Source organism: Nycticebus coucang, chromosome 8 (genome assembly GCF_027406575.1).
Source record: "Nycticebus coucang isolate mNycCou1 chromosome 8, mNycCou1.pri, whole genome shotgun sequence".
NCBI classification, from domain to species: Eukaryota; Metazoa; Chordata; class Mammalia; order Primates; family Lorisidae; genus Nycticebus; species Nycticebus coucang.
In genome coordinates, this window is record NC_069787.1 from 98,746,743 (window position 1) to 98,773,399 (window position 26,657).

General features: G+C 38.8%; 1 protein-coding gene across 4 annotated transcripts in view; it reads right to left on the minus strand.

Moving 5' to 3' along the window:
* DCP1A (decapping mRNA 1A) overlaps positions 1 to 24,344 on the minus strand; it is a 61,481-nt gene extending 37,137 nt beyond the window's left edge. For 2 of the 4 annotated variants that reach the window (XM_053599585.1, XM_053599584.1), the window contains exons 1-3: positions 23,862 to 24,344; positions 20,817 to 20,857; positions 17,178 to 17,305 (exon numbers count right to left, since the gene is read on the minus strand). In XM_053599585.1, coding sequence (XP_053455560.1) covers positions 17,178 to 17,305; positions 20,817 to 20,857; positions 23,862 to 23,996 — 304 coding nt within the window. In that variant the 5' untranslated portion in view covers positions 23,997 to 24,344. The remainder of the gene's footprint in view (positions 1 to 17,177; positions 17,306 to 20,816; positions 20,858 to 23,861) is intronic. The other 2 variants (XM_053599583.1, XM_053599582.1) reach the window with 1 other exon arrangement.
* Between the last annotated feature and the right edge of the window lie 2,313 nt (positions 24,345 to 26,657).

Here is a 26,657-nt window from a genome sequence, read left to right on the forward strand (position 1 = left end):
ATATGTATAATGCATCAGGCTCAGAGAGGAACACACTACTTTTTCTGAGCTAAACAAGCAATTAAGTAGTTTTCATAGAGCATTCCTAAATCGAACTCTTAGGAAAGAATTCCATATTGAGAATCAAAACAAGTCCACCAGAGCTACCAATTATGACAAATCTTCACTTAAGTCCTCCCCTTTTCCTTTGAAGAAATATCATACAATACAGAAATAAGACCCATGCCTTCTACTCTTGTACATTATCAAATAAACTGCCAAAAAAGAGCCAAACACTTTCAAAGGCATGTTTGCAGAAGAAATAAAGATAAGGAAGCCATAATGATAGCTTAATGGGTAAGGGATAAGAGTCACACTCGACTCTGCCAAAAACAGGCCTGTAGAGGTTCAGATAAGCATCCAAGAATCAGCTCTGTCTGCCAACATGTCAAAGGCTCAGTACATGCAACTGGCAAGAAAGCCCAGGGAGCTGCCACTAAGCCTGTCACTGTCATTTGTGAGGAAAGACAGACAAGTTCACCAGATAGCTGAAATTTTGGAGGACCTTGTCTCTAAACCAAAGCAAAGTATTCTTCCTTCAAGAAAACCTAACAGTCGAAGGCCCACACACTCTGCTAACGATTCATTTGCTATAACACCCTGAAATAATTTTCTCTAACTACACCACAGAAGATTTGGGATTTTGGCAATAAAGTATTATTTTGCTATGGCAAATCATGAGAGCAAGCTGTTTAATATGCTTTTCTCAAGATGAAAGTAAATCAATTAATAAATACCCACCATACATTGTGACCACTAACAGCTGTCCTATGTGAGTAGGAAAGTCACTGAAAAGTTAGGTGGTATGATAGGACATTTGAGTGCCTGTAGATTATACTTCTTTTTTTTTTTTTTTTTGAGACAGAGCCTCAAGCTGTTGCCCTGGGTAGAGTGCCGTGCCATCACAGCTCACAGCAACCTCCAACTCCTGGGCTTAAGTGATTCTCCTTCCAAGCAGCTGGGACTACAGGCACCGGCCACAACACCCAGCTATGTTTTGGTTATAGTTGTCACTGTTGTTTGGTGGGCCTGGGCTGGATTTGAACCCCCCAGCTCTGGTGTACATGGCTGGCACCTTAGCCGCTTGAGCTATAGGGACCAAGCCTAGATTGTACTTCTACAAAAAATAAAAAGGTGCATATAAGAATATAAAAAATAAATGTTTCCTTTGTTTTTCAAATGAAGACTCCTTTCTTTTGAAAACGTGAAAAATAATGACAAAAATTAAAGGTATTTGGATTATAAATATGGATTTTTTTTGAGATAGATTCTCACTCTGTTGCCCTGGGTAGAGTGCTATGGCATCACAGCTCACAGAAATCTCAAACTCTTGGGCTTGAGCGATCCTCTTGCCTCAGCCTCCCAAGTAGCTGGGACCACAGGCGCCTGCCACGCTGGTGTTTCTACTTTCAGTAGAGATGGGGTCTCACTCTTGCTCAGGCTAGTCTTGAACTCCTGAGTTCAAGCAATCTACCCGCCTTTGCTTCTCAGAGTGCTAGGATTCCACACCTAATACTGAAAAAAATTTAAAAAGCATTTCAAGGAAGAGTTTTTTATTTCTCCAGAGAGCCTTAGTTTGAATATTCAGCAACCTATTGTGATTTGATGTTATATTTCATTCTGTTTCTCATCTTCAGAGGTATATAGCACACAAAAAAGATCAAGAAAATCCAAATTAATTTGGAGACTTGTAAAATCCCTCAAGACGTCTAGAGATGCTGTGAAATGTCACACATAAACACACAATACAGAACTAGGAATCACTCTCATGCATATGTTGTCTTTCTGATTCATTTATTATTTAGATCTGACCTACTTTCTGAAAGGATTTGAGGAGGCTGGTGCCAAGCAGAAAAGGCAGTAGAATAATAAGCTTTTTGGTGGTGGTATTAAAAGTTATAAAATTTCTAAAGATGATACTTACAAAGATCTCTTACACTAGGAAACAGAAGAAAATGGGCTTTGAATATGGCTAGATACATTTTACACACAAAATGGAATAGGTGTATAAACATAAGTCTACACTGGCAAATGAAAGTCCAAGTACTGAAAAAAGCCTTGACAGATCTTTCCTTAAATAGTCTAGTGGCTACCCATGAACATGAAAAGGTTGGGAAAGAGTAAGAAGAGGAGAAAGGTTCTGGGATGGGGGAGCAGAAAACACATATACATACACAGGAAAAAGAGTCTGAAGCCATAGACTGACGACCTGGGATCACAACAGAAGATTTGGTATGTTGCAAACAGGCAGGTGAGGAGATGCAGTGTATCTATAAGTAAGACTGGTGAATGTGATTCCATTACCCCTTTTGGCCAAAACACTCATCTCAGAATACTACTGAATGTAGCAGACCAATGGCCCCCAACCTTTCTGGCACCAGGAATGGTTTTCACAGAAGACAACTTTTGCATGGATGGGCCATGGGGAAGGGCACTGTGTGGGGCAACAGGAGGTGGAGCTCAGGCGGTGGTGCCAGGGACGGCAGCTTTAAGTCTTTATTTGCTGGCCTGCCTGCCACCTGCTGTGAGGCCGGTTTCTAACAGGCCCTGGACTGGAACCTCTTTGGTGTCGGTAACTGGTTTCAGGGAAGACAATTTATTCACAGATCGAGGTAGGCGGTCAGGGTGCAGGTGGGATGGGACAAGAGGCAGAGCTCACAGGCCACCTGAATCCTCAGGGGTTGGGGACTGCAGTGGTAGATAGATAGCCCAACTTTTAAAATTTGACTTATGTCTGTTTATTAAATATTGGATAGACTCAGGGCCATCAATTTAAAAATGTTATTCTAAAAGCTCTTTCAGTTTACCATTTTAAAATTTGGTACCCTTGCCTAAATTAAGTCAAGTCAGAAGATATTTACCAGAAATACTCCTTTCACAGTCCCTTTTAACATCCTCCCCACCCCCTACACCCCCTTAGTTTTGGTAGAGACAGGGTCTTTCTCTTGTTCAGGCTAGTCTGGAATTCCTGAGCTTAAGTGATCTTCCTGTCTCAGCCTCCCAGAGTGCTAGGATTACAAGTTGAACCACTGTACTCAGCCCTTTTCAACATTATAATCTCAGTATAGAGTTCAGACACATAAAATGACCAATAACTACTCTAGCTATTAACAAAATAAACCCAACAATATAATAACTAATCACTCTCATTTATAACATTTTTATTCTCAAAGGATAGATAATCTCAAAGCAGTGAACACTATAGTTTTGCCTCTGCTGTTAGGATTTATAGCCACTATTGCCACACAGTACCCACCACTCCTTCAAGCAGAGCCACCAAAGTGGCTAAATGAGGCACACACTAGTGGCTGATCCTCTAAATGAGGATTAGAGGAATGTAAAATGCTGTTCACTTCCAACTCCCCACCAGTTGTCTATTCACCCTCATATCCCACACAGATACTATCATTTTTATGTATCAGAAGGGAGAGACAAAGAGTAGGAAGTCCCTGGCCTTCATGAAATTGAGTTCCTGTTTCCTACCCTGTTTCCCCAAAAATAAGACAGTGTCTTATTTTGAGGTGTGCTCCCAAAGATGCGCTAGGTCTTATTTTCAGGAGACGTCTTATCTTTCCTGTAAGTAGGTCTTATTTTCAGAGGATGTCTTATTTTCGGGGAAACAGGGTAGGGTTCCAAAAATCTACAGTTAGGGCTTTGGGAAGTATGTCAGATTGTGGTGTAAGAAAAGGTAGAGAACTTCTTTTCTCTCCTTTCCCTAACTTCTACTCTCCTACACATTTTCTACCAATTTACTAAGAAATCATCCAAAGCAGAGTTGCAAGGACAAATACCTATCTATAGGTGTGTGCATGGTTAACTTTTAGAATCTTTACAATTAAGACAGCAACACATTGCCGGGCGTTATGGTAGGTGCCTGTAGTGCCAGCTACTTGGGAGGCTGAGGCAAGAGAATCGCTTAAGCCCAAGAGTTGGAGGTTGCTGTGAGTTGTGGCACACTCCACCAAGGGTGACATAGTGAGACTCTGTCTCAAAAAAAAAAAAAAAAGATAGCACCACAATTAAAAAATATACAAATTGCTTTTATCTGAAACATTACCTGGTGGGACAAGTAAAAGCCAGTAATTAGTGAATCACAATGAAAAGAATACTTTGGAAATTCTGAAATGTTCATGGAGTCACAAAGAAGGTACTTGGTAAAGGCGCTACCAAAATACTAAGCAGTGGCCTGAGAGAGAAAGCAATATGTATTTTGTAAACATCTGACCTACCAGTGCCACAGAGCCAGCTGTGGATTCTAAGTCCTATTTTCATGATGTTTTTACCTCTCCAATCTATAACAGCAAGGCTTTTTTCTTATCTTGGTCAGAGGGCCAGACTAATGCAGTTGCCAGAGATCCTTTTTCCTTTGTTGATTACAGAATCATAGCAATCACAGCAGTGCCGCAGCTGATGGTGGCAGCCTGTCTGCCTTTCTACAGGCTGAGAAAGAAGTACTGTACTGAATTCAAAGGTCACAAGAATGACCCATGGAACTTTTCTTATTGTTTATAAATTCCTCCTGCAGTTTGGAGGTAGAACTCACATTTTTTGACTTGACAAATTATAAACTTATCTTGCAAGAAAACTTCTTGCACTGTGCTCTATGTCTGAAGATTTGCGCCAAATGCCAACAGCCACCTACCATCTCTACTGTTCTGAGTCTTGCCCTTGAACTGAGAAGGACAAGCAGAGAGACAAAAAAAGCACATACTAGAACATTTCTTCTACTAAAACTTTCCATTTGGCAGCTGCATTTTCAACACTATGGAAATGAACCTACCAACTTTTTCTAGTGATCTAATTTTAATTAAAAATACTCTGTATCAAGAGACTGATGCTCGCTATAAAGGAAAAGTTGTAAGTGAAGCAGATATGGAGTACTTCTCTCTGACTTTTGGAGGTAAGTTCTTAAAAATGTTAAGTAGTAATAATATTTTTGATTTTAATTGTACTTACTAGGTTTTGGGGTTTCGTGGGGTGGGTTAAGCAGGCTAAAGAGCAACATACTAGATTAGGGGCTAACTGGCATTAACACTTGAGGAAATTTCAGATTTGATTTTACCTACATATAATTATTTTGAAAGCATTTTATACAAACCACAAACTCATTACTGTTTAAAAGTATCCAGGTAAAATAAAATTCAGAATATATTTGAGTTTCTTTTGAAAAACCGAAAAGGACATTGTTCATTTTTCCAAACTATTTTTGGGTTATAGGACATTTTAAAATATGAAAAGTGGCATTCCATGGAAGATATACAAGGATGTCTGAAAAGTCTGTGTGCAATTTAAAGTTTACAACAATTTTAAATTGTTGTTCACAAACAATAAATAAAGTCCACAAACTTTATGGACACTCTGTATACCTTAAGGTGTTGGGTGGAAGAAACATGAAAAGTTGTCCCTGTTAAAATGTTTACCTTCCAGTAAAAAGATGCCAAGTCTAACATGCATATAAATAAAATAATCACTGTCCTTTTGGTTAAAACTACTATTACACTGTAGTCCAAGGAGAGAATAAAGTTAGTTAGGTCTGCAAAGAAAAACTCTATATACTCTAATTAACGGGTGAGTATTATTGCTGAAAATGACCAAGAAAAAACATGTATATTCATTCCTTCATAGTCTTTCTGGTAGATTAAATTTTCACTATTACTAGCCAGTCATTCACATGTACGATGATAGCTCTCAAATCACAGACCTTAAATCATCAATCATTATTTTTTACCATTACCTCATAAGGAGTTGTTTTAAGAATAAACATGCGTAACTCTGGGTTTAATGTAGTAGCACATTTCATTAAGAATCTTGACCGTTACCAGAAAGGCAGTTTTGACACCAAAAGCTCTAACACACTTTAATAACATCTGCTTATAATTTTCTAGGAGAAAACTATAGAATTTAAGTACTATAAAAATAAACATAATTCTTTAAAAGTGCACAACAGTCTTAATCTAAATGGTATAAAACCTGGTAAAGTGTGGTAAAGTGTTTGGCAAATGACATATTCAATAAATATCACTGCATTAAGGTATGCATATGGGTTAAATAATCACTTTGGTTAAAAACAACCCCAAAAGTAATATTAAAATAGTTTTTGCAAAAGAAAATCATTAAATGCCAGAACCAATATCATAGAGCTTGGTGGTACCACAAAACTGCATCTTAATATTTACAGTTAACCAGGTTATACTGTAGACTGTTTAGCAGCAAAAGAGAAAATCCAGTTCTGTTTGCTTTTACAAGTCATGTGACACAAATGACGTTTCAATGATACACTGACTGCATACACAACAGTGGTCCCTTAAGATCATATTATTGCATTTACTATACCTTCTCTGTGTACCTATATGTCTAGGTACACAAATACTTACCATTGTGCTACAGGTGCCTACAGTATTCCATATAGGGGAATGGAATATGCATTATTCCCCTCACATGCAGAACAGGTTTGTAGCCTACCTGATAGCCCAGATCTACAGTAGAGTATACTATGCAGATTTATGTAAGTATATTATATGATGTTCACACAACTATGAAAATTGCTTAAAGACACATTTCTCAGAAAGCATTCCTGTTATTAAGTGACATATGACTATGCTTATTGATTCATGTGCCAAATTTAGATTCTTAAAAGTGAGACGTAAGCATATAATATAAAAAAAAGAGTCCATGTTACCACTTTCACTCTAAGAGGTGTCCATGGAAGTGGAAATCAAAGCATCCCTGACAATGGTTTTGGGGAAAAAAAACCTCTAACAGAAATATTACTTAGTGTGGTATGTTGCTTGTAGGAGGTGCTTAATACCTTGCTGAAGGAAGAGTAGATAACAGAAGCATAATTTCCTTATCTCAGCAGGGTAGCCTGTGAGACAAGTTTGCTGTGAAGATAACACTGGGAATGTATAGATCCTGTATTTGCCTTTCTGGGGCTGATCTCTATACGGAGAATTAATTAACTGTACTAGTACCATTTACTGAATAGAACATTCCCCTCAGCATTTTCTTTAGATGTGATGGGAGAGATTTTTAAACGTTAGCCCAATTATTTGTTTATGAGTCCATTCAAATCTATTTATTCCTGAGTAAGCTTTGTTAAGCTTTTTCTAGGAAACTGCCCTTATCTAAGTTTTAAACTTATAGGCAAAAAGTTTTTTACAGTAGTTTCTTGTTTTTAAAAAATGTATGTTTTCTACCTTTAGTTGAAATATTTATTTTAAATTCATAATATTGCTTATTATGCCTTCTCTAGCCCTTTTTATTGTCGCTGTTGGATCAATCACATTATAGAGAAGTTCTGTTGTCGATCAGTTCTATTCTATTACAATGTCTACTTTCGGTGATTAATTTTTACTCTTTATTCCCTTTCAACTTTACTCAGATTTCTCTTTTCTCCCTAACTTCTTCGCTAAATGGCCTACATGTGGTAATTTTATAAAACTTCAAACATACTTGAAAAAAATGCAAATACTCTTAATTGTTGGAAGCAGCATTCTTTCTTTTTTTTTTTTTTTTGAGACAGAGTCTCAAGCTGTAGCCCTGGATAGAGTGTCCTGGTGTCACTGCTTACAGTAACCTCAAACTCTTGGGCTTAAGTGATCCTCTTGCCTCTGCCGTCCAAGTAGCTGGGACTACAGACACCCGCCACAATGCCTGGCTATTTTTTGGTTATAGTTGTCATTGTTGTTTGGCGGGCCCAGACTGGATTCGAACCCACCAGCTCTGGTGTATGTGGCTGGCGCCTTAGCCACTTGAGCTACAGGTGCCAAGCCTGGAAGCAGCATTTTGTTTTTTTTTTTCCTATTTTCTTTTTATTTGTTATTTTTGGAAGCAGCATTCTTTATATGTCCATTAGATCAAGTTTGTTAACTGTATGGTTTATTCCATAACCTTATTAAATTGTCTAATATATCTGTCAATTACTAAGGTGGTTTGCTAAAATCTCCCACTACAATTATGGATTAACATTCAATTTGTAATTCTAACATATACTAGGTATGTACCAATTCAAAATTATTTTATCGTATCGTCTAAGTAACTTGTTCCTTTTATCATTATGTGGTAACTTTTATCCCTAAAGATGCCTTTTGCCTGTGTTAACCACATAATTTATCATGTATGATTAGCATAGTTACCATAGTTATATCAGCTTTTTTTTTTTTTTTTTTTTTTTTTGAGACAGAGTCTATGTCACCCTCAGTAGAGTGCCATGGCATCACAGCTCATAGTAACCTCAAATTCCCAGGCTTAAGTGATTTTTTTTTTGCCTCAGCTTCCCAAGTAGCTGGGACTACAGGCACCCACCACAACACCTGGCTATTCTTTTTTTTGGCAGTTGTCATTGTTGTTTAGCAGGCCCAGTCCGGGTTCGAATCCATTGGCCTTGGTGCGTGTGGCCGGTGCCCTAGCTGCTGAACTACAGGTGCCAAGCCTATATCAGCTTTTTTGGATCAATAGTTGCCTAATGTATCCGACACTATCCCTTACTTTCAACCTTTCTAAGATCTTGAGCTTTTAAAGTTTCCTGAAAACAGCATTTAGGCAAATTCTATGAGTTTGTCCAATTTTGGTCTTTTAATAGGCAAGTTTAATCCACTTAACATTTGTTCTAATTACTGATTTACTTATTTCTGACATTTTATTTTGGGCTATTGCCCATGGTTTCTAATTTTTTCCCTTCCTTGTTTGTATTAGTTTGAAAGTTAAGATACTCTTTCTGTTCTGCAGTGGTTATTCTGAATTTTTTAAACACACATAACCTTATTTAAATGTCTATTGCTAATCAATATCTTAATTTGGGATGTTTTAGGATTGAATAGCTTCTATATTATGTTACTACTCTAGTATTTTTGCTTCACCTTGTTTTTAATATCTCTACCCAAGCTAGTCATTTTATTGTTTTATATAGTCAGTGCTTATTTTGATTACCTTTTTAAAAAATTCATTAGTTTCTTTTATCTCATTTCTTCCTTCTGTATTCTGAATTATATCCTTTAAAATTGTGCTGCTAAATTTAAATTGAAAGTAAATAATTTAGTTTAATTAAAATCAAATAAAATTAAAAATTCAGCTGCATTAGCAACATTTCAGGCTCTCAATAGTCACTGTGGCTAGTGGCTACTACACTACTAGCACTGTCTTAGAAGTTCCTACAGCAAGAGTCTGCTAAAGACAAATACTCCGTTTTTGTTGAAAAATGCCTTTATTTTGTTCTCTTGAATTACTGAATTGGTAGTTAGTTGTTTCTTCCTTAGTCCTCTGAAAATATTATTCTTTTGTCTTTCAAACTCAGTAGCTACAACTGAGGGGTATGTTGTCAGTCTAATTGGTGCTCCTTTGTAAATATTCCTTTGGCTGTTTCTCCCTCTCTTTGCCTTTGATGTTTCACTATAATGTGTCTGGGTATGTATTTACTTCTAATTATTATGATTATGGTCTATTTTACTGCCTAAATCCAAGATTTATGCCTTTTATGGGTTCTATAAAATTCTCAATCATAATCTCTTCAAATATTGCCTTTTTACATCTATTTTATTATTCTGAAATTCTTATCTGTCATGTTAGACTTTACAATTCTATCTTCCCTGTCTTACTTTTTCCTTTCTGGTATACATTCTAGATTTCCTCAGATATCTCTTCTAGCTCACCAATTCTTTTCAGCTGCTACTAGTTAACTGTTGGCTCCAGGGAGAATTTGTTTCAATAATTAAAATTCTAATTTCCGGCGGCACCTGTAGCTCAGTGGGTAGGGCACCGGCCACATACACTGAGGCTGGTGGGTTCAAACCTGGCCCAGGCCAGCAAAAACAACAACAACAACAAAAAATAGCCGGTGTTAGCTGACAGGTGCACTGTGGTGGGCACCTGTAGTTCCTGCTACTTGGGAGGCTGAGGCAAGAGAATGCTTGGAGGTTGATGTTAGCTGTGACGCCATGGCACTCTACTCAGGGTGATAGCTTGAGACTCTGTCACAAAAAAAAAAAAAAAAAAAAATTCTAATTTCTGTAACTTTCACCTGGCTATTTTTCAAATCTACTTTTTCTTAATAGCATTTTTTCCTTTGTTTAATTTTTTTTTGCTTTATTTATAATCAGTGTCTGACCTTTATATCCATTAAAATCTCTACCTGATCATTCTATTAACTGAAGTTTTCAGAAGGGCTGTCTAAGTCTGCTGTTTGTTGTATCCTACTTTTCATTCACTATGAACTATTTCCTCATGCATTTAATTTTGGGATGGTGAGGCCTATCTTTGAGATTCCTGAGCAACCTGGGTTAAGAATGTATCTTGCGGCTGGCACAATGGCTCATGCCTATAATCCTAGCACTCTGGGAGGCCGAGGCAGGTGGACTGCTTAAGCTTATGAGTCTGAGACCAGCCTGAGCAAGAGCCAGACCTCTGCCTCTACTAAACACAGAATAACTAGCTGGGAGTTGTGGTGGGCACCTGTAGTCCCAGCTACTCAGAAGGCTCAGGCAAGAGGATTGCTTGAGCCCAAGAGTTTGAGGTTTCTGTAAGCTATGATGCCATGGCACTCTACCCAGGGTGACAAAGTGAGATTGTGTCTCAAAAAAAACAAAAACAAAAAAAATACCCAAAAAGAAAAAAAAAATGTATTTGCCCAAAGGGTTCTGCATTTTCCCCCTACCAGATGCCCTAGAGTACTTAACAGCTGGTGGTTATTTTTATGTTAATTTCTTGGTCTGCAGAATAAATTATACACATACAAATGAATGGTATATCTTGGACCCCAAATCTGTATAGAGAAGGCCCATAGTTACAATTTTTCAGGGAGACATCTTTCTTCTAACTTGTAAGAGTTAGAAAAATTTGCCTATCATATCCTTAGGCTGGTGGGCAGATAACTTTTATGAATTGATATGTAATTCATTAGGAGACCTTACTGCATCTTGGCATGTGTGTATCATGGCTGGCTCTCCACCTCATGAGATCTTGTCTCCTAACATTATAATGGAGGCCTTATATTAATGAGAACTCTCACCCTTGAGACCCCTGTAACCCCTGTAACAGCTGGCAGCCGGTGTTAGCTGACATGCTTCCCACTTCAACTTTTAGTTGGCCCATGAAATGTCCCCTACTCCTTTTTTTGCTATGCTATACATTTAATATTTTATATACCATTTCTAAATGTCTGGAGGGGCAAGATTTTCTGTACAGATAGTGCTGGATAGGAGTTGAATTTTTTCTTCAACATGCCAGAACTCCTATAAGTTTAGCATCTCAAGGAATGGCTTAATAATTCAATTAATTGGCAATAAGGATTCCACTTACAAAGGAAATCAGAAGAGCAGAAGAACAGTGATAATGCACATGGCTCATATAGCAAAAGAACCATTAGTAAAAGCTAATCACAGAAAAAATAAAAATTTTCACCAGCCATTTCTTAGGGAGAAGTATCCAAATTAAAAAATTAGTTGGGCATGACGGCATATGCTTGTATAGTCCCAGCTACTCGAAGGGTGAAATGGAGGATTACTTAAGGCAGGAGCTGCCTGAAATGAGTTTGAGGTTGCAGTGAGCTATGATGATGCTCCTGTACTCTAACCCAGGCAATACAGCAAGACCCTGTCTCTCTCATTCATCTGTTCATTCATTCATACGTATATACGTACACATATAATTAAGATATCCTCAAATTATTATAAAATTTTAGTTAGGATGGTGCTATGTGTTTCAATATTCTGATAAAAAGCAATATCACGACCTACAACCAGAATTGCTTCTGCTGACAAACATTGTGCCTTCAAAAATAAGTTTTTCTTTTTCTTTCTTTTTTTTTTTTTGGAGACAGAGGTCTCTCTCACTCAGCCTCCTGAGTGATGCCCTTGGTAGAATGCCATAGCATCACACCTCACAGCAACCTCCAACTCTTGGGCTTAAGTGATTCTCTTGCCTCAGTCTCCCAAGCAGCTGAGACTACAGGTGCTTGCCACAATGCCTGGCTATTTTTTTGTTGTAGTTGTCATTGTTCTTTGGCAGGCCTGGGCTGGATTCGAACCTGCCAGCCTTGGTGTATGTGGCTGGTGCCCTAGCCGCTGAGATATAGGTGCACAGCCCAAAAATAAGTTTTTCAACTTATCCTAGCCAGGCTGAGTAGTAATAGCTCCTAAAACATTTGAGAATAATATTTATAAGGAGAAACAAAGAGCCTCCAGCTCTTAGATGGTGCAGGAAGATGCACACAACAGGCCTACGCTGGGATAATACTCAAGCTCCCATACTCTTTCCCTGATAATATCATTTGGCTTGAGTCCAACATGGAGACATACTCTGTGATATTTTATATTTGTAAGTGCCTAACAAGATCTTACATTCGTGATGTCTGTTTAAGATAAACAGGTCAGATCAGTGTTTGAAATGATTTATCCAAAGTTACAGTTGGTAAAATGGCAAAGCCTAGAATAGTATTCTCATCTGCAAACTAAATTCCATGCCAAAAGAGTGTTACCATGGCAAAGCCACCCTCAGGGATATTTCTGCAGCTTTTGTATCTAGAAATCATTTATAAATTTCTAAAAGGATTACTAAATGGGAGGCAAGAAATCTAATTCAAAGCTTCCCAAGTGGTTGTTCACCTCAGGTATGGTGCACCAACAGGTACTTGAGAGCAAGGATTTAGACTTCCTCACTCCAGTATGGAGGCCACTAGCACATATAGCTATTTAATTCAAATGGATTAAATTAAATGAAGTAAAAAAGAATCCCTCATTCATACTGGCGAGACTTCTGGTGCTCAGTAGTCACATGTGGCTGTTTGGCTTACACTGGACAGTGCTGATATAGAACTCTGCCAACATTGCAGAGCTCTATTGGATAGCACTGCTCTAGAAAGTGGATTGATGAAGTAAGTAATTTTATTGTTGCAGTGGCATGGAAAGAACATTGGCTTTGAAGCCTAAGAGATCTAGATTTGAATTTTGGCTTATTACTCTTAAAACAAGTTTCTAAACTCCTCTGAGCTGCTTGTTTCCTCAATCTTAAGTTGGAAATCAGAAATAAGGTGCTGGGAATATCACTGCTGCCAAATAACTACAGAATTTGCAACTTCCCCATTCTCCATTGTAGCTCCATTGAGGTCTTGTAGCTACCAAAGGGCCCTTACACAAAAATATACTGTTTCCAAAAGATTCAAGTGAATAACCAAACCTATGGCCTTGGTTAATGTAAACACTTTCTTTGTATATTTTACCTTTTTCTCTGTGTGTGTATGGGTACTTTGTCTAAGTAACAACCAAAAAACCAACTCAACAATTTAGAATCAGAAGAAGTTATAGATCAGTGTTCTATTATATTAGCTCTAAAAACTGACTCAAATTAAAAAAGATGTATATCAAGATGTAACTTGAATAAAATGGGTCAGGTGTCTTGGTGGTATTTCCCACAAGAGAACAGAAGAGCAGCTACAGAATTAGGTATAATTACCTATATGCATTAATCAGATAGTAACTAACTTTTTATTTAAAGATCAAATCCCTAAACAACTTAATAGTTTGCTGACCTGACACAACTATTTTCTACCTTTAATTCAAGGTAGACAAAACACACACTCAAGAGAGGCTTTAACACTTACAGAATCACCTATCACTTCTCCCTGATGTAGCTATTCTTCTCAATAGTTTCCCTGATGGAGTGACTGGGTTAAGTGAGTTTTCTGTTCAACTAAGGAAATCTTTTTTTTAATTCTTTTGAAGATCTTTCTAAAATAAAATGTATTAGTTCACTTTCTCCCCAAGAATATTCAAATGAACATAATAAATATTAATAATTTAAGGCTTAATTGTAATAATTTAATGTATGATACTAGAATGGGGTTAAAATTGTAAAATATTGACATTTTTAAGTTGAATCCAGGTATCTATAAAGCTTGTTTTCTTAAAATTTGCCTTCATTTCTTCCATAAATGGACTATAGAAATATTTCCCAATAATTGAAGCTGATTGGTTAGATTTTGGTTAATCAAGGTTCAATTATAGTTGTGTTATGTCACACTATCAGTTTCTTTCTTTCTTTTCCCCCTTTTTTGTTTTTTTAAAACAGAGCTTCATTTTGTTGTCCCCAGGTGTGGTGTTGGCCTAGCTCACAGCAACCTTAAACTCCTCAGCTCAAGCAATCCCACTGGCTATAGCCTCTCAAGTAGGTGCCAGACACGACCTCTATTTTTATTAGAGACAGGGTCTTTTTCTTGCTCAGGCTGGTCTTAAATTCTTTTTTTTTTTGGCCGGGGCTGGGTTTGAACCCACCACCTCCGGCATATGGGACCGGCACCCTACTCCTTGAGCCACATGGTCTTAAATTCTTAAGCTTAAGGGATCCTCCTACCTTGGCCTCCAGGGTGCTAGGCATAAGCCATTGTGCCTGGCCTCTTCTTTTTTTGCGGGAAGACAAGAGTCTCACTCTATTGCCCTGTCTAGAGTGAGTGGGGTCATCATACCTCACTGGTACCTCAATCTCCTGGGCTCAAGTGACCCTCCTGCCTCAGCATTCTGAGTAGCTGGGACTCAAGAAGTATGCTACCATGCCTGGCTAATGTTTCTATTTTTTATAGAGACAGGGTCTCACTCTTGCTCAGGTGGGTCTTGAACTGAGATCAAGCAATCCTCCTATCTTGGCCTCCCAGTGTTCTAGGGTTACAGGTGTGACCCACTGTGCCTGGCCATACTTTCAATTTCACAGGGCCTTTCACTTATGAAAGAAATAAAATATAATTAATTTTAGGCTTATGCTAAATGGTAATTAGGTCCATGGGTATCTTGATAATTTTCCTTATGACTACTTTAATAATCAAACTTTTCTTTTTTTTTGTGACAGAGTTTCACTGTGTCACCCTCAGTAGAGTGCTGTAGTGTCACAGCTCACAGCAACCTCAAACTCTTGGGCTTCAGTGATTCTCTTGCCTCAGCCTTTCAAGTAGCTGGGACTACAGGCACCCACCACAACGCCTGGCTATTTTATTTTTTTCGTCGTCGTTGTAATTGTTGTTCAGCAGGCCCCAACCTGGTTCGAACCCGCCATCCTCAGTGCATGTGGCCGGTGGCCGGCGCCCTGCCGACTGCGCTACAGGCCCCGCCAAACTTTTATTTATTTATTTAATCATAGCTATATACATTAATGCGATCATGGGGCACCATACGCTGGTTTTATGGACTGTTTGACACATTTTCATCACACTGGTTAACATAGCCTTCCTGGCATTTTCTTAGTTATTGTGTTAAGACATTTACATTCTACATTTAACTAAGTTTCACATATACCCTTGTAAGATGCACCGCAGGCAAACTTTTCTTAAGAGCAATAGCTAGCTTAGGTTTCCAGGTAGTAAAGAAGAAAATTAAGGCAATTTCACTTTTTAAAAAATTGGATCTGTATTATTTTCCAGAATTTCCTCTTTAGTGGAATGTTCAGTAGAAGAAAATAGTCATCTGAAATAATTTTTTTTTTTTTTTTTTTTTGAGACAGAGCCTCAAGCTGTCACCCTGGGTAGAGTGCTATGGCATCGTATCTCATAGCAACCTCCAACTCCTGGGCCCAAGCGATTCTCTTGCCTCAGCCTCCCAAGTAGCTGGGACTACAGGTACCTACCACAACGCCTGGCTATTTTTTGGTTGCAGCCATCATTGTTGTTTGGCAGGCCCCAGGCTGGATTCGAACCTGCCAGATCAGGTGTATGTGGCTGGCGCCTTAACCTCTTGAGCCACAGGCACTGGGCCTGAAATAATTCTGTTAACATTAGTTTAAATAAATCCACCTAGACTTACAGGTATTGAAAAGCACTTCCAATATACCCAAAGAATTCAAAATTTGAGACAATTATCTGGACAGGATAAAAGTCAAGAGATCCTATTTCACTTAGATACTTAAAAGTGAGTTAGGAAGAATTTAGGGTTCCTACTTCAAAAATATATCGTGCTACTTCTCATTCAGGGAATGTGAGATATATAGAATCTAGTAGCTTTTTATATTTTATAGTGAAGACATCCCTCAACACCAACTACCTCTTGGTAAAGTGGATTAAAACACATTACATTTAATTTTTACTTTTTAAGTGGGAAGCAACATTTCTCCAATAATATCCTTAGATGATGATCACTGCTCAATTATTCTGTTAACTAGTTTTGATCTCTCTACAGTTAATGTCAAACAAAATGACTGCTTTCTGTCCTCAAATACCCATGCCTTTGATACCCACACTTAAATATTGGAACCTAGTATGGTTTTTAGTATTGTATTTTTTTTTTTTTTTTTCAGTTTTTGGCCAGGGCTAGGTTTGAACCCGCCACCTCTGGCATATGGGGCTGGCACCCTACTCCTTTGAGCCACAGGTGCTGCCCTTTAGTATTGTATTTTCTTGAAAGGGCCACTCTAGCCTTTTTGACTGTATCTAATCATGAGAGTCTGTAAAATGACTGAAAGGACCCTGGACTAGGAAGCAGAAAAAGAGCTATATCCTAACTCATCAACTAAGTATCTGTCATGCATCTCTGAGTCTCAGTTGCCTTAACTGCTTTCCTATTCCACAGTTAGTATATCATTAACATTAAAGTATCTAGTAGACACCCAAACGTGTGAACAGATTGAGAAATATCACTATTCAGGGTAAAAATCACACTTTCTTTGTGGAAATAATTATCAGCATCTGTCCCCATCCTATGTCTCCCAAACTGAGTTTTATAGTTCAGGGACAGGAGCAGCCAATAGTTCAGAGCTATAACAAAAACAAGCAAGTAAAACTTATTTTCATAAACAAACAACAGAAATATAATGCCATTAAATAGCATTAATAATTTATGTTAATATAACAAATTTTGTTTAGAAACATAAATTTATGTTATATTAACATATATAAAATAAATTTATAAACAAACATAAACATAAGTTTATGTTTCTAAACAAAATCTGTTATATTAACATAAATTATATATATAAGAGTTGTTTTCAATTTTTGAGCCCTGTTTAAAAGGCTTGATCCAAGAAAATTATTTATAGTCACAAAAGAGAATATAGATCATATTCTGTATTATAATTTGAAACTCCAAGAATAATGTACTGATAGAAAGTAAAGTGATTCAATTCAAGTAAAGTGATGTAAATATATTAAGTATAATAAAACATATACTCACAGCTTGCATTTCTATAGAGAAGAAATGGTTCATGGAGCTGAAATTCCAAATCTTTATTCACTGGCTCAACTAGATTGTGCATATTCAGTCGATTTACAATGGTAAAACCATGGTAAGGTGAAGCTGACCTTAAATTTAATGGAAGAAAACAAAATCTGTAGGTACAATTTTTTTTTTTTTTTTTTTTTTTTTTTGAGACAGTGTCTCATTCTGTTGTCTGGGCTAGAGTACAATAGCATCAACATCACTCACTGCAGCTTCAAACTCCTGGGCTCAAGTGATCCTCCTACCTCAGCATCCCTGGGAGCTGGGACAATAGTGCACACCACCATACCTGGCTAATTTTTCAATTTTTTTGTAGAGACAAGGTCTTGCTCTTGTTCAGGCTGGTCTCAAGAAATCCTCCCACGTTGGCCTCCCAAAGTGCTAAGATTACAGGCATGAACCACTATGCCCAGCTTGTAGCTACCATTTAATTTGCAGAAACAATATCTACTATGTACTTTATTTTCATTTCAAAAATGAAAAAATAATTTGTGCATCATACAGTATTATTAGCACTTATAACCATAAACAACCAATTTTATCAGATTATATTCTTCCTCTGCTCAGAAGTCTCCAAGGACTCCTTCACTGTGAAAGCCAAAGTTCTTACTAAGGTCAACAAGGCTCCCCCTCTGACTTCATCTATGCCTCTTCCCTTGCTCTCCCTGCTCCAGTTACAAAGGACTCCTTGCCACTCTCTATGCGGTGTGCTTCTACCTAAAAACTCTCTGCCTGGACCACCACCCTGAATCTGCACAGCTATCTCATTGCCTTTGTTCAAATATTACCTTTTTTTTTTTTGAGACAGAGCCTCAAGCTGTCACTCTGGGTAGAGTGCTGTGGCATCACAGCTCACAGCAACTCCTTGGCTCAAGCGATTCTCCTGCCTCCGCCTCCCAAGTAGCTGGGATTACAGGCGCCTGCCACAATGCCCGGCTATTATTTGGTTGCAGCCGTCATTGTGGTTTGGTGGGTCCGGGCTGGATTTGAACCCGCCAACTCAGGTGTATGTGGCTGGCGCCTTAGCTGCTTGAGCCACAGGTGCCGAGCCCAAATATTATCTTCTTAATAGGCCTACCTGAGCTTCCCTTTTTAATGCTCCCAATTTGTTCCCAAGCTCAATAATCTCCAACCCTCCTCTTTTTTATCCATATCACTTATTTTTAATATTTATTGTAAACCTCCCCCCAACTGGAATGTAAGCTCCAAGCAAGTAGGGATTTTTGTCTTATTTTTTCCACAGATATATCCCAAGATAGACACACAGTTGTTGAATGAAATATTAATTTATTTTAAATGTGGTACGGGATTGGCTATAATGACTCCCCACTACTGCACCAATGATTTTTCTTGTACCAGATAGGTCTTTACATAGTTTTCCTGAGTTAGATGGAAAATGCCTAAGCTTTACAATAACAAATATCCTTAGCTCTCCTATGGGGGGGATTCAATACAAGATCCCTTCATGCTCTGCACATTTATCTAACACTTCATAGTTTCTCATTTGTTTCTCTGTACAGGGGAGATAACAGAACCCTATTCTACAGATTAGGAAACAAGCTTGAAATGATTAAAGCCTGCATCTGAAGTCACACAAAAAATGAAATAATGAAACCAGGATTTAGCTTTAGGTTTCTGAATCCAAATCCAGGGTTCTTCTATACTAAGTGATCTCCACCAAGTGACAGTTTGACATCCTGGTATGTCTTTATCCAAGATACACAAAATGTTACTGCATTTCCCAAATAGTTTCTTCTATATCCTTTTATTAGAATCAATACCATGTAAGCTCCATGAATTGTATTAAATCTAGCCACTTACTATACTATATCTCACATTTTCTATAATCACTTGATCTGTTTTGTATTTTAACAATAAAGCCAAATCCCAAATGTCATAGAAATCAAGGTTCTAACAACAGTTAAAGAGTTTCTAGGGATTTATATTGCTAATGATGAGTAATGAGGGGGGTAAAGGTAAGGACTCTCCTTTTTTCTAAAAGGCAAAAGATAAATAACAGGAACAAAGTGTTAAAAAAAAAAATTTGGTGAACAAATATCAAAGAAATACACTTAAAAGAAAAATGGCTCAGTCCAGCCTGAGCAAGAGCAAGACCCTGTCTCTACCAAAAATAAAAAAAACCCAGCAGAGCATTGTGGCAGGCGCCTATAGTCCCAGCTACTTGGGAGGCTGAGGCAAGAAGATTGTTCGAGCAAGAGTTTGAGGTTGCTGTGAGGTATGATGATACCACAGCACTCTACCCAGGGCAACAGAGTGAGACTCTTAAAAAAAAAAAAAAAAAAAGGAAAAAAGAGTGTGTTTAGACAAGAACTCAAAGCTTTACACCAAAATTTAAAAGAATATTTGACAAATTCTTTGAAAGTAGCATCAATGGAGAAGGGCAATCTTTAAAAGCTATCTCAATACAAGAAAATTGGCAAGACTAGATGTTAGTAGTAACTCCTATAGACTCTCTAAACTTTAGAAAACAGGTCCCCATGGCTTGGCACCTGTAGCTTAGTGGCTAGGGTGCCAGCCACATGCATGGGGGCAAGTGAGTTCGAACCCAGCACAGGCCTGCCAAACAATGACAACTACAACAACAACAACAACAAAAATAGCCAGGCATTGTGGCAGGTGCCTGTTGTCCCAGCTACTTGGGAGGCTGAGGCAAGAGAATCGCTTAAGCCCAAGAGTTTGAGGTTGCTATGAGCTGTGATGCCACAGCACTTTACTGAGGGCAACATAGTGAGGCTCTGTCTCAAAAAAAAAAAGAAAGAAAGAAAGAAAACAGGTCCCCATGACTACTATATCCTGTCTGTTGCCTTTAGGCCCCAAAGTTTCTCTAACAAAACAAACTTGTACTTTGCAAATCAATTACATTTTAAGATAATTAATTCTCAGAGAAGTTGAAAATAAAAAATGTGTAATTATGAATAATCCAGGCTATTAAAAAACTCTCAAATTAAACTAAAAGTACATATTACTAAAGATACTACATAATCCAAAACTTTACTTGAGAAATAGAAAGGGGACAGAACCAGCCATAGAAGACAAGCCCTCATTTATTAACCACAGAACAGAAGGACTGATGTCTCAATTTCATTATTTTATATAGCTAGTCTATGTATTATTTTTTCTCAAACGCATATATATCTTTTTTCTTTTTAATATGGGGGAGGGAGGCAAGCATCTATCTTAGACTTAATCATTGCTAGAAAACACTTTGTATTTTAAATTGGCTTTGCTAGGCTCCTAAGTAAATTTGAGTTCTTTTTGTTTTGAATCACAGGCAGACTCAGAGGACAGAAATAATGTGGTTAGGACTGTACAGCTAGGGATGGATGAAAACTTAAAGGGAATAAGCTGGAAGGCTCCAAAGACAAATGCATAACACAAGTGAACCATTTGATATCATTTGCTGTCAGATTAAAATATATATATATACACACACACATAAATATATATATATATATATATTTTTTTTTTTGGCCAGGGCCGGGTTTGAACCCGCCACCTCTGGTATATGGGGCCGGCGCCCTACTCCTTGAGCCACAGGCGCTGCCCTACACACATACATTCTAAAAAACTTACCTTCGATACACAAATAAGGTCCCTTCTATATCAGTCTTCTCCTACAATAGAAAATGAGTCAGTTAGTTTTTTCCCTATAATCCAACTCCAAATAGTCCCAGTAGAGAGAAAATGCTTCATGTCTAACACAAATTTATTGTATTTCCTTGTATCACCTTTAGACAGGGAAAGTCATTCTTACTCTCATTCTACTAACTGCTGTTACCAGCTGGGGGCACGCGTAAGCACATGCACTGTTCAGCCCAGCAACATGTCATGCAGTGCTGTTCTTTTTTAATTAGCAACTGAGAAAAATCATAGAATTAGGTTTCACTTTCTCAAGCTAAAATATTTTAGATAGATTTCTTAATTTTAAAGCCAAGTTCTTGTGTACAGCAGTTTCTTCACTCTTTTGCCCAGGCTAGACAGGGTGCCATGGTATCAGCCTAGCTCACAGCAAGTGCAAATTCCTGGGTTCAAACAATCTTCTTTCTTTAGTCTCTCTAGTAGCTAAGACTATTGGTGTCTACCACAACAGCCAGCTAATTTTTCCATATTTAGTAGAGATGAGGGGTCTGGCTCTTGCTCAGCCTTGTCTCTGAACTCCTGAGCTAATGTGATCCTCCTGCCTTGGCTACCCAGAGCGCTACAGGCATTAAGCCACCACCCGGAGCTTTAATGGGATACTTTGTTTCATCACTGGGGGATTTTGGTTATTTTTTCATGTGTAGCATATTTTGTGGCTAATTACTATCAAATAAAATTAGTTCAGTATTTTTAGAACTTGGTGAAGAATCATGAATACTGAAACTATACTCTACCTTAGTGTAATTATTACAGGTCTTACAAATAATTAAAAAAAAAACTTTTAGTTTAAAAATGAGTATGTTCTGATTAAGAGGGTACAACTCATTACCATTTTTCATTTACTGTGACAAGAATGTATTTAGGTTACAATGTTTTTTAAAAAAATAAATAACTTCATCAGTCTGTAGTTCACAGCTCAGACTAGACCTTAATATTTTACTGTAATCAACAAACTATTAAAACTTTGTTAGTCATATCAAATTGAACTGGCTGAAGGGCGGTGCCTGTGGCTCAAAGGGGTAGGGCACCGGCCCCATATGCTGGAGGTGGTGGGTTCAAACCCAGTCCTAACCAATTGAACTGGCTGGGATAAAAACATTACAAAATTTATCATTTTGATTTCTTCCACAAATATTGCTCTAGCTTAAGCATCATTCTGAAACTCTTCCTTCCTGAGGATCAGAGGCTTTTTCTTACTTTTAAAATGTTAAGTTATTAGTATAAAAATTGGTAATCAACTGTCCCATGGTAAAAGAAAACTTGTCCCCTTGAAAAAACATCATGCAAAATTACAACTCACTGTAAAATAAGAAAAAAGAATTTGATTTTGCTCTATGTGCCATGATCCAAATAAATAACAGCATATTCTGCTTATTTCTAAATTTAAGTTATTACAGCTTATATTTCATATTTAAGACAGAACTCTACGCTGGGTGCAGTTGCTCACTCCTGTAATCCTAGCACTCTGGGAGGCTGAGGTGGGTGGATTGCCTGAGCTCACGTGTTTGAGACCAGCCTAAGGAAGAGTGAGACCCTATGGCTAAAAACAACATAGGTGGGTGCTGTGGTGGGTGTGTATAGTCCCAGCTACTCCAGAGGCTGAGGAAAGAGAATTGCTTGAGCTCAACAGTTTGAGGCTGCTGTGAGCTATGACTCTACTGCACTCTACGGAGGGCGACAAAGTGAGACTCCATCTCAAAAGAAAAAAAAAAGAAACCAGAACTCTACAATTAAAAATTCTAACATCCCTATTTCAGAAATTTATATAGGAAAGAAAAATGGATCAGGAAATTTTAATCTAAGTCAATGTCTAAAATAGCTACATTTATAAAACAATCTGTAATTTTATTCTTTGTGGCTTCCCATATTTCCTTCTCTTCCAGGTGAAGGAAAAGATGATTATGAAAATTCTTCATCTGAATTAATTGTTTATATAATAAATTTCAAATAATTTTTACAAATTACCGATAAGTATAATCTATGCATATGTATTATGCTGCAAAGGACATATCACAATAATCTTTAAGAGTTTTGTCAAAGATTTCATTTCTTACTGAAATGTGAACCCCAGTCATTGTGCAACCCAACAAAAGCGTATGGATTACCTTCCAAGTATAAAGCCTATAACTAGACGATTAGGGTCAGTTGTAAGAAAATGAGAAGTTATGTTATTTAAAAAACTAAGGAAGCTTCAAGAAGGGGCTAAAGAGTCAGAGAACAGACTTAATGTAACTTTTCAGACCCCCTCACGTGCACAAAAGCCAAAAAGTATTTAGTCTGATGGGAACATTCAAAGGTGACATAACCAGCATCACAGATGGAACAGAACACGTTCACAGGGTCTTTCTTCTCTGCAAAACGTCTTCAGGGAATCCAATTAACATGGAAGCCCTTTTCCTAAGTTCCTTGAAATCTTTTCTGAAAGTCTGGAAATATAGTGTAGTTCGATTAAAACTGGACCCACCCAACGCCCTTTCTTCCAAGAATTGTAACCGAATCTCAAGCTTTAAATCCAAATGACCTCTGCGAAGGGGCCTCTCATTTATGTTCGTTGGAGGGAGAGGAGGAGTATTTATGTTATAGATCATGTATATGCAATTTATCTAATGATTCTCAAAGCTTCAAACATAAGGTTTCAAATACCTTTCTGAGCCCATCGGTCTCATATTCTCCAACGCATTAGCAAAAACGGCAGGTCGCCCACATCTCCAGACCCAACCCTAATGGACCGATCTTGTTTCATTCCTCCCCTTCCATCAGCTTTTCCGTGGGATGTCTCGGGCCTACTTCTCTCATTTCTCTCCCCCACTCCAGAGCACCCCCGACTCGCGTTAGGCTCCGGCCTGGTTCTTCGCCAGTCTTTGGCCTCCTGCTTCTCTCCCCCTTTATCCCCCCATCCCATACCTAGGCAGCCCGCGCGGCCCCTTTAAGAGGACGTAGGGGTCGGGTGGACGTCCTCTGCGGCCACGCCGCACTCACCCACTGGTTGGCCTTGGGGCAGAAAGTGTACAGAGCGACTTGGCCCGTGAGGTCTGCAATGCTGGTGATGTAGGGGTCATTTTGCTTCAGAGCCGCCAGGCTCATCTCCTGCCCAGCTCGACTCAACGACTCCATCTTGAATCCAGGAGCCTAGCCCCTCTGGCGGGGGCGGAGTCATGGGCAGGAAAGTGCCATCAAGGCGAAGTTCCCCCAGCTGCGTCAGTCCCATCGACTTCCTCCTCTTCGCAGGGTACATCAGCCTTTCCGCTCCGCCGCGCGTATGTCCCAGGCGCCGGGTTCCGGCGCCGTCTGTTCCTGCCGGCCCAGCTCTTCAGGGAGCCGCCGGGCTGACTGGAAGCCTGACGCTTCCTGTCCACGACTAAAACGTCCTGGTGCCGGGATCAGGGCTGCTTGCTCGTTTTTTGAGCTCTCACCAGGCTAAAGCTGGAGACCGATGCGGTGTTTGACTCGCGCTCGCTGGGAAAGGACCTGAGGCCGCAGAGCGAAAACACGAGGCTGTGGAAAAATAAAGGGATCCACGGGAGGTTTAGAAAGCACAGAAAAGCGAGTGGAGGCAACTCCGAAAATTTACCTCACATCTCAGCTATCTCTACATCATCACCGTTAACAATTTGGTGATTTCTAACAATTTGGTGATTTCTAAAAGAAAAATTTGAAAATACACGAACCCGTCTGGAGCCACACAGGAGTGTCTTTTGCCGTCCACTCCCACGCCTTGTGTTCCTCATCTGGATCCCACATAAATATTTCCGTCTAGTGTTGGGGAGAGCTCATGGAGGCTTGAGTTTGCCTTGCATTATTTAAATTATTAAATAGACTGTTCATTCCTTCAGCAAACATCTGTTGAGCATTTTAAGGCTTTTAAAAGAGCCAGATACTAGCCAGAAAGTAAAACAAATCAGGGAGTTCTATCCCCCTAGACTTGGTAAAAAGCAACGTTTTCTTTTAGAAAAATACACTCACGCCCGGCGGGGTGGCATGCGCCTGTGGCCCAGCTACTCAGGAGGCTAAGGAGGGAAGATTGCTTAGACCAGAAGTATGAGGTTAGCCTGGGTACATAGGGAGAATCCTCCTCCCATGAGAAAAAAAAAAAAAAAAAAAAAAGACATACCAGCAGAATTGAAAAAATATGTTTCATCAAAATAACACTAAATGTTTGAATTGTTGGGTATCATTTTACATCCCAGGACCATTTGTTACTGGAAAATGTACAGTTTTTGCAGAATCACGTAAGAAGCATGTACAAATGCAGGCCAAGAAACTTGTATCAGTCATTCACCCTTTACTATGCAAGTATTTATTGAACTGTTAGTAGTTGTGAACTGGGGGAGCTTCTTTATGACATCTTCCTGGCTCTGGGAGAAAACTTAATAGGACAATGCAAGGAAACAAGAAGAATGCTACCGACATGTTTCTCTTTGAAATCCAGAAGATGGAGCCATTGACTCCGTTCGACTGAAAAAAGTCTAGAAAGGCTTCATGGAGGAGGTGACATTTGGATCGATGCTCCAGGCATGAGTAGGAGGTCATCAGGGAAAAAAGGTAAGGGCTCTGGTTTATCTCACAGAGTGGTGAGGTAGGGAAGATAGGTCATCCTCCTTTGACAGAAGATTTAATTGAGACCTAAAATCACTGGCTCAAAGTTCCACACTAGTCAGTGAGGATCCATTATTAAAATCCTGGGACTCCTGCCGTCTGCCCTGGAATCCTTTCTTACAACCCCAGCTTCCTTCCTTCCAGTGACTGGAGGCATGACCCCTATTCCTCTCCACATATATTCAGTCTGTTTTAAAAATCCAGAACTTGGGCAGTGACTGTGGCTCAGTGAGTAGGGCGCTGGCCCCATATACTGAGGGTGATAGGTTCGAACCCAGCCCTGGCCAAACTGCAACAAAAAAATAGCCAGGCATTGTGGTGGGTGCCTGTAGTCCCAGCTACTCTGGAGGCTGCTGTGAGCTGTGATGTCACAGCACTCTACTAAGGGCGACAAAGAAACAACTATAACCTAATTTTAAAACTATGTGTATTTTAACAGATAATGCATTTGTGTGGTATGAAATTCAAAAGACACACCTGAAACATAATTTAGTTATTTTCTTACATAGATTTCCTAAAATAACCTAAGACAATTCCCTATAATTTACTGTTTTTTCTTTTTCTTTCTTTTTTTTTTGAGACACAGTCTCAAGCTGTCACCCTTGGTAAAGTGCTGTGGCGTCACAGCTCACAGCAACCTCAAACTCTTGGGCTTAAGCGATTCTCTTGCTTCAACCTCCCAAGTAGCTGGGACTACAGGCGCCCACCACAACGCCTGGCTACAATTTACTGTTTTTGATTGAACGGGACTAGACTACTGAAGAACACCAAGCCATTTTAGGGAGTTTTCATATTTGGAATAGAAAATCACTTCAGAACGTCCCCAAACACACTGACTTTTATGCCTTCTACAACTCTTAAGAGATATTAAAGATGATGTGAATTTCAATTTTAGAATTGAAAATCATTTATTTATTTATTTATTTTTGAGATAGGGTCTCACTCTGTTGCCCTGGGTAGAGCGCAGTGGCGTCATCATAGCTGATAGCATCCTCAAACTCCTAGGTTCAAGCAATCCTCTTGCCTCAGCTTCCCAAGTAGGAGTAGCTGGGACAGGTACCTACTACCACATCTGGCTAACATTTTCTGTTTCTGGTAGAGATGGAGTATTTCAAAATTCAGTTTGATAATGTCACGTAGCACAAGTGACTCCATTCTACTTTGGTCTGGTCTGCTGGG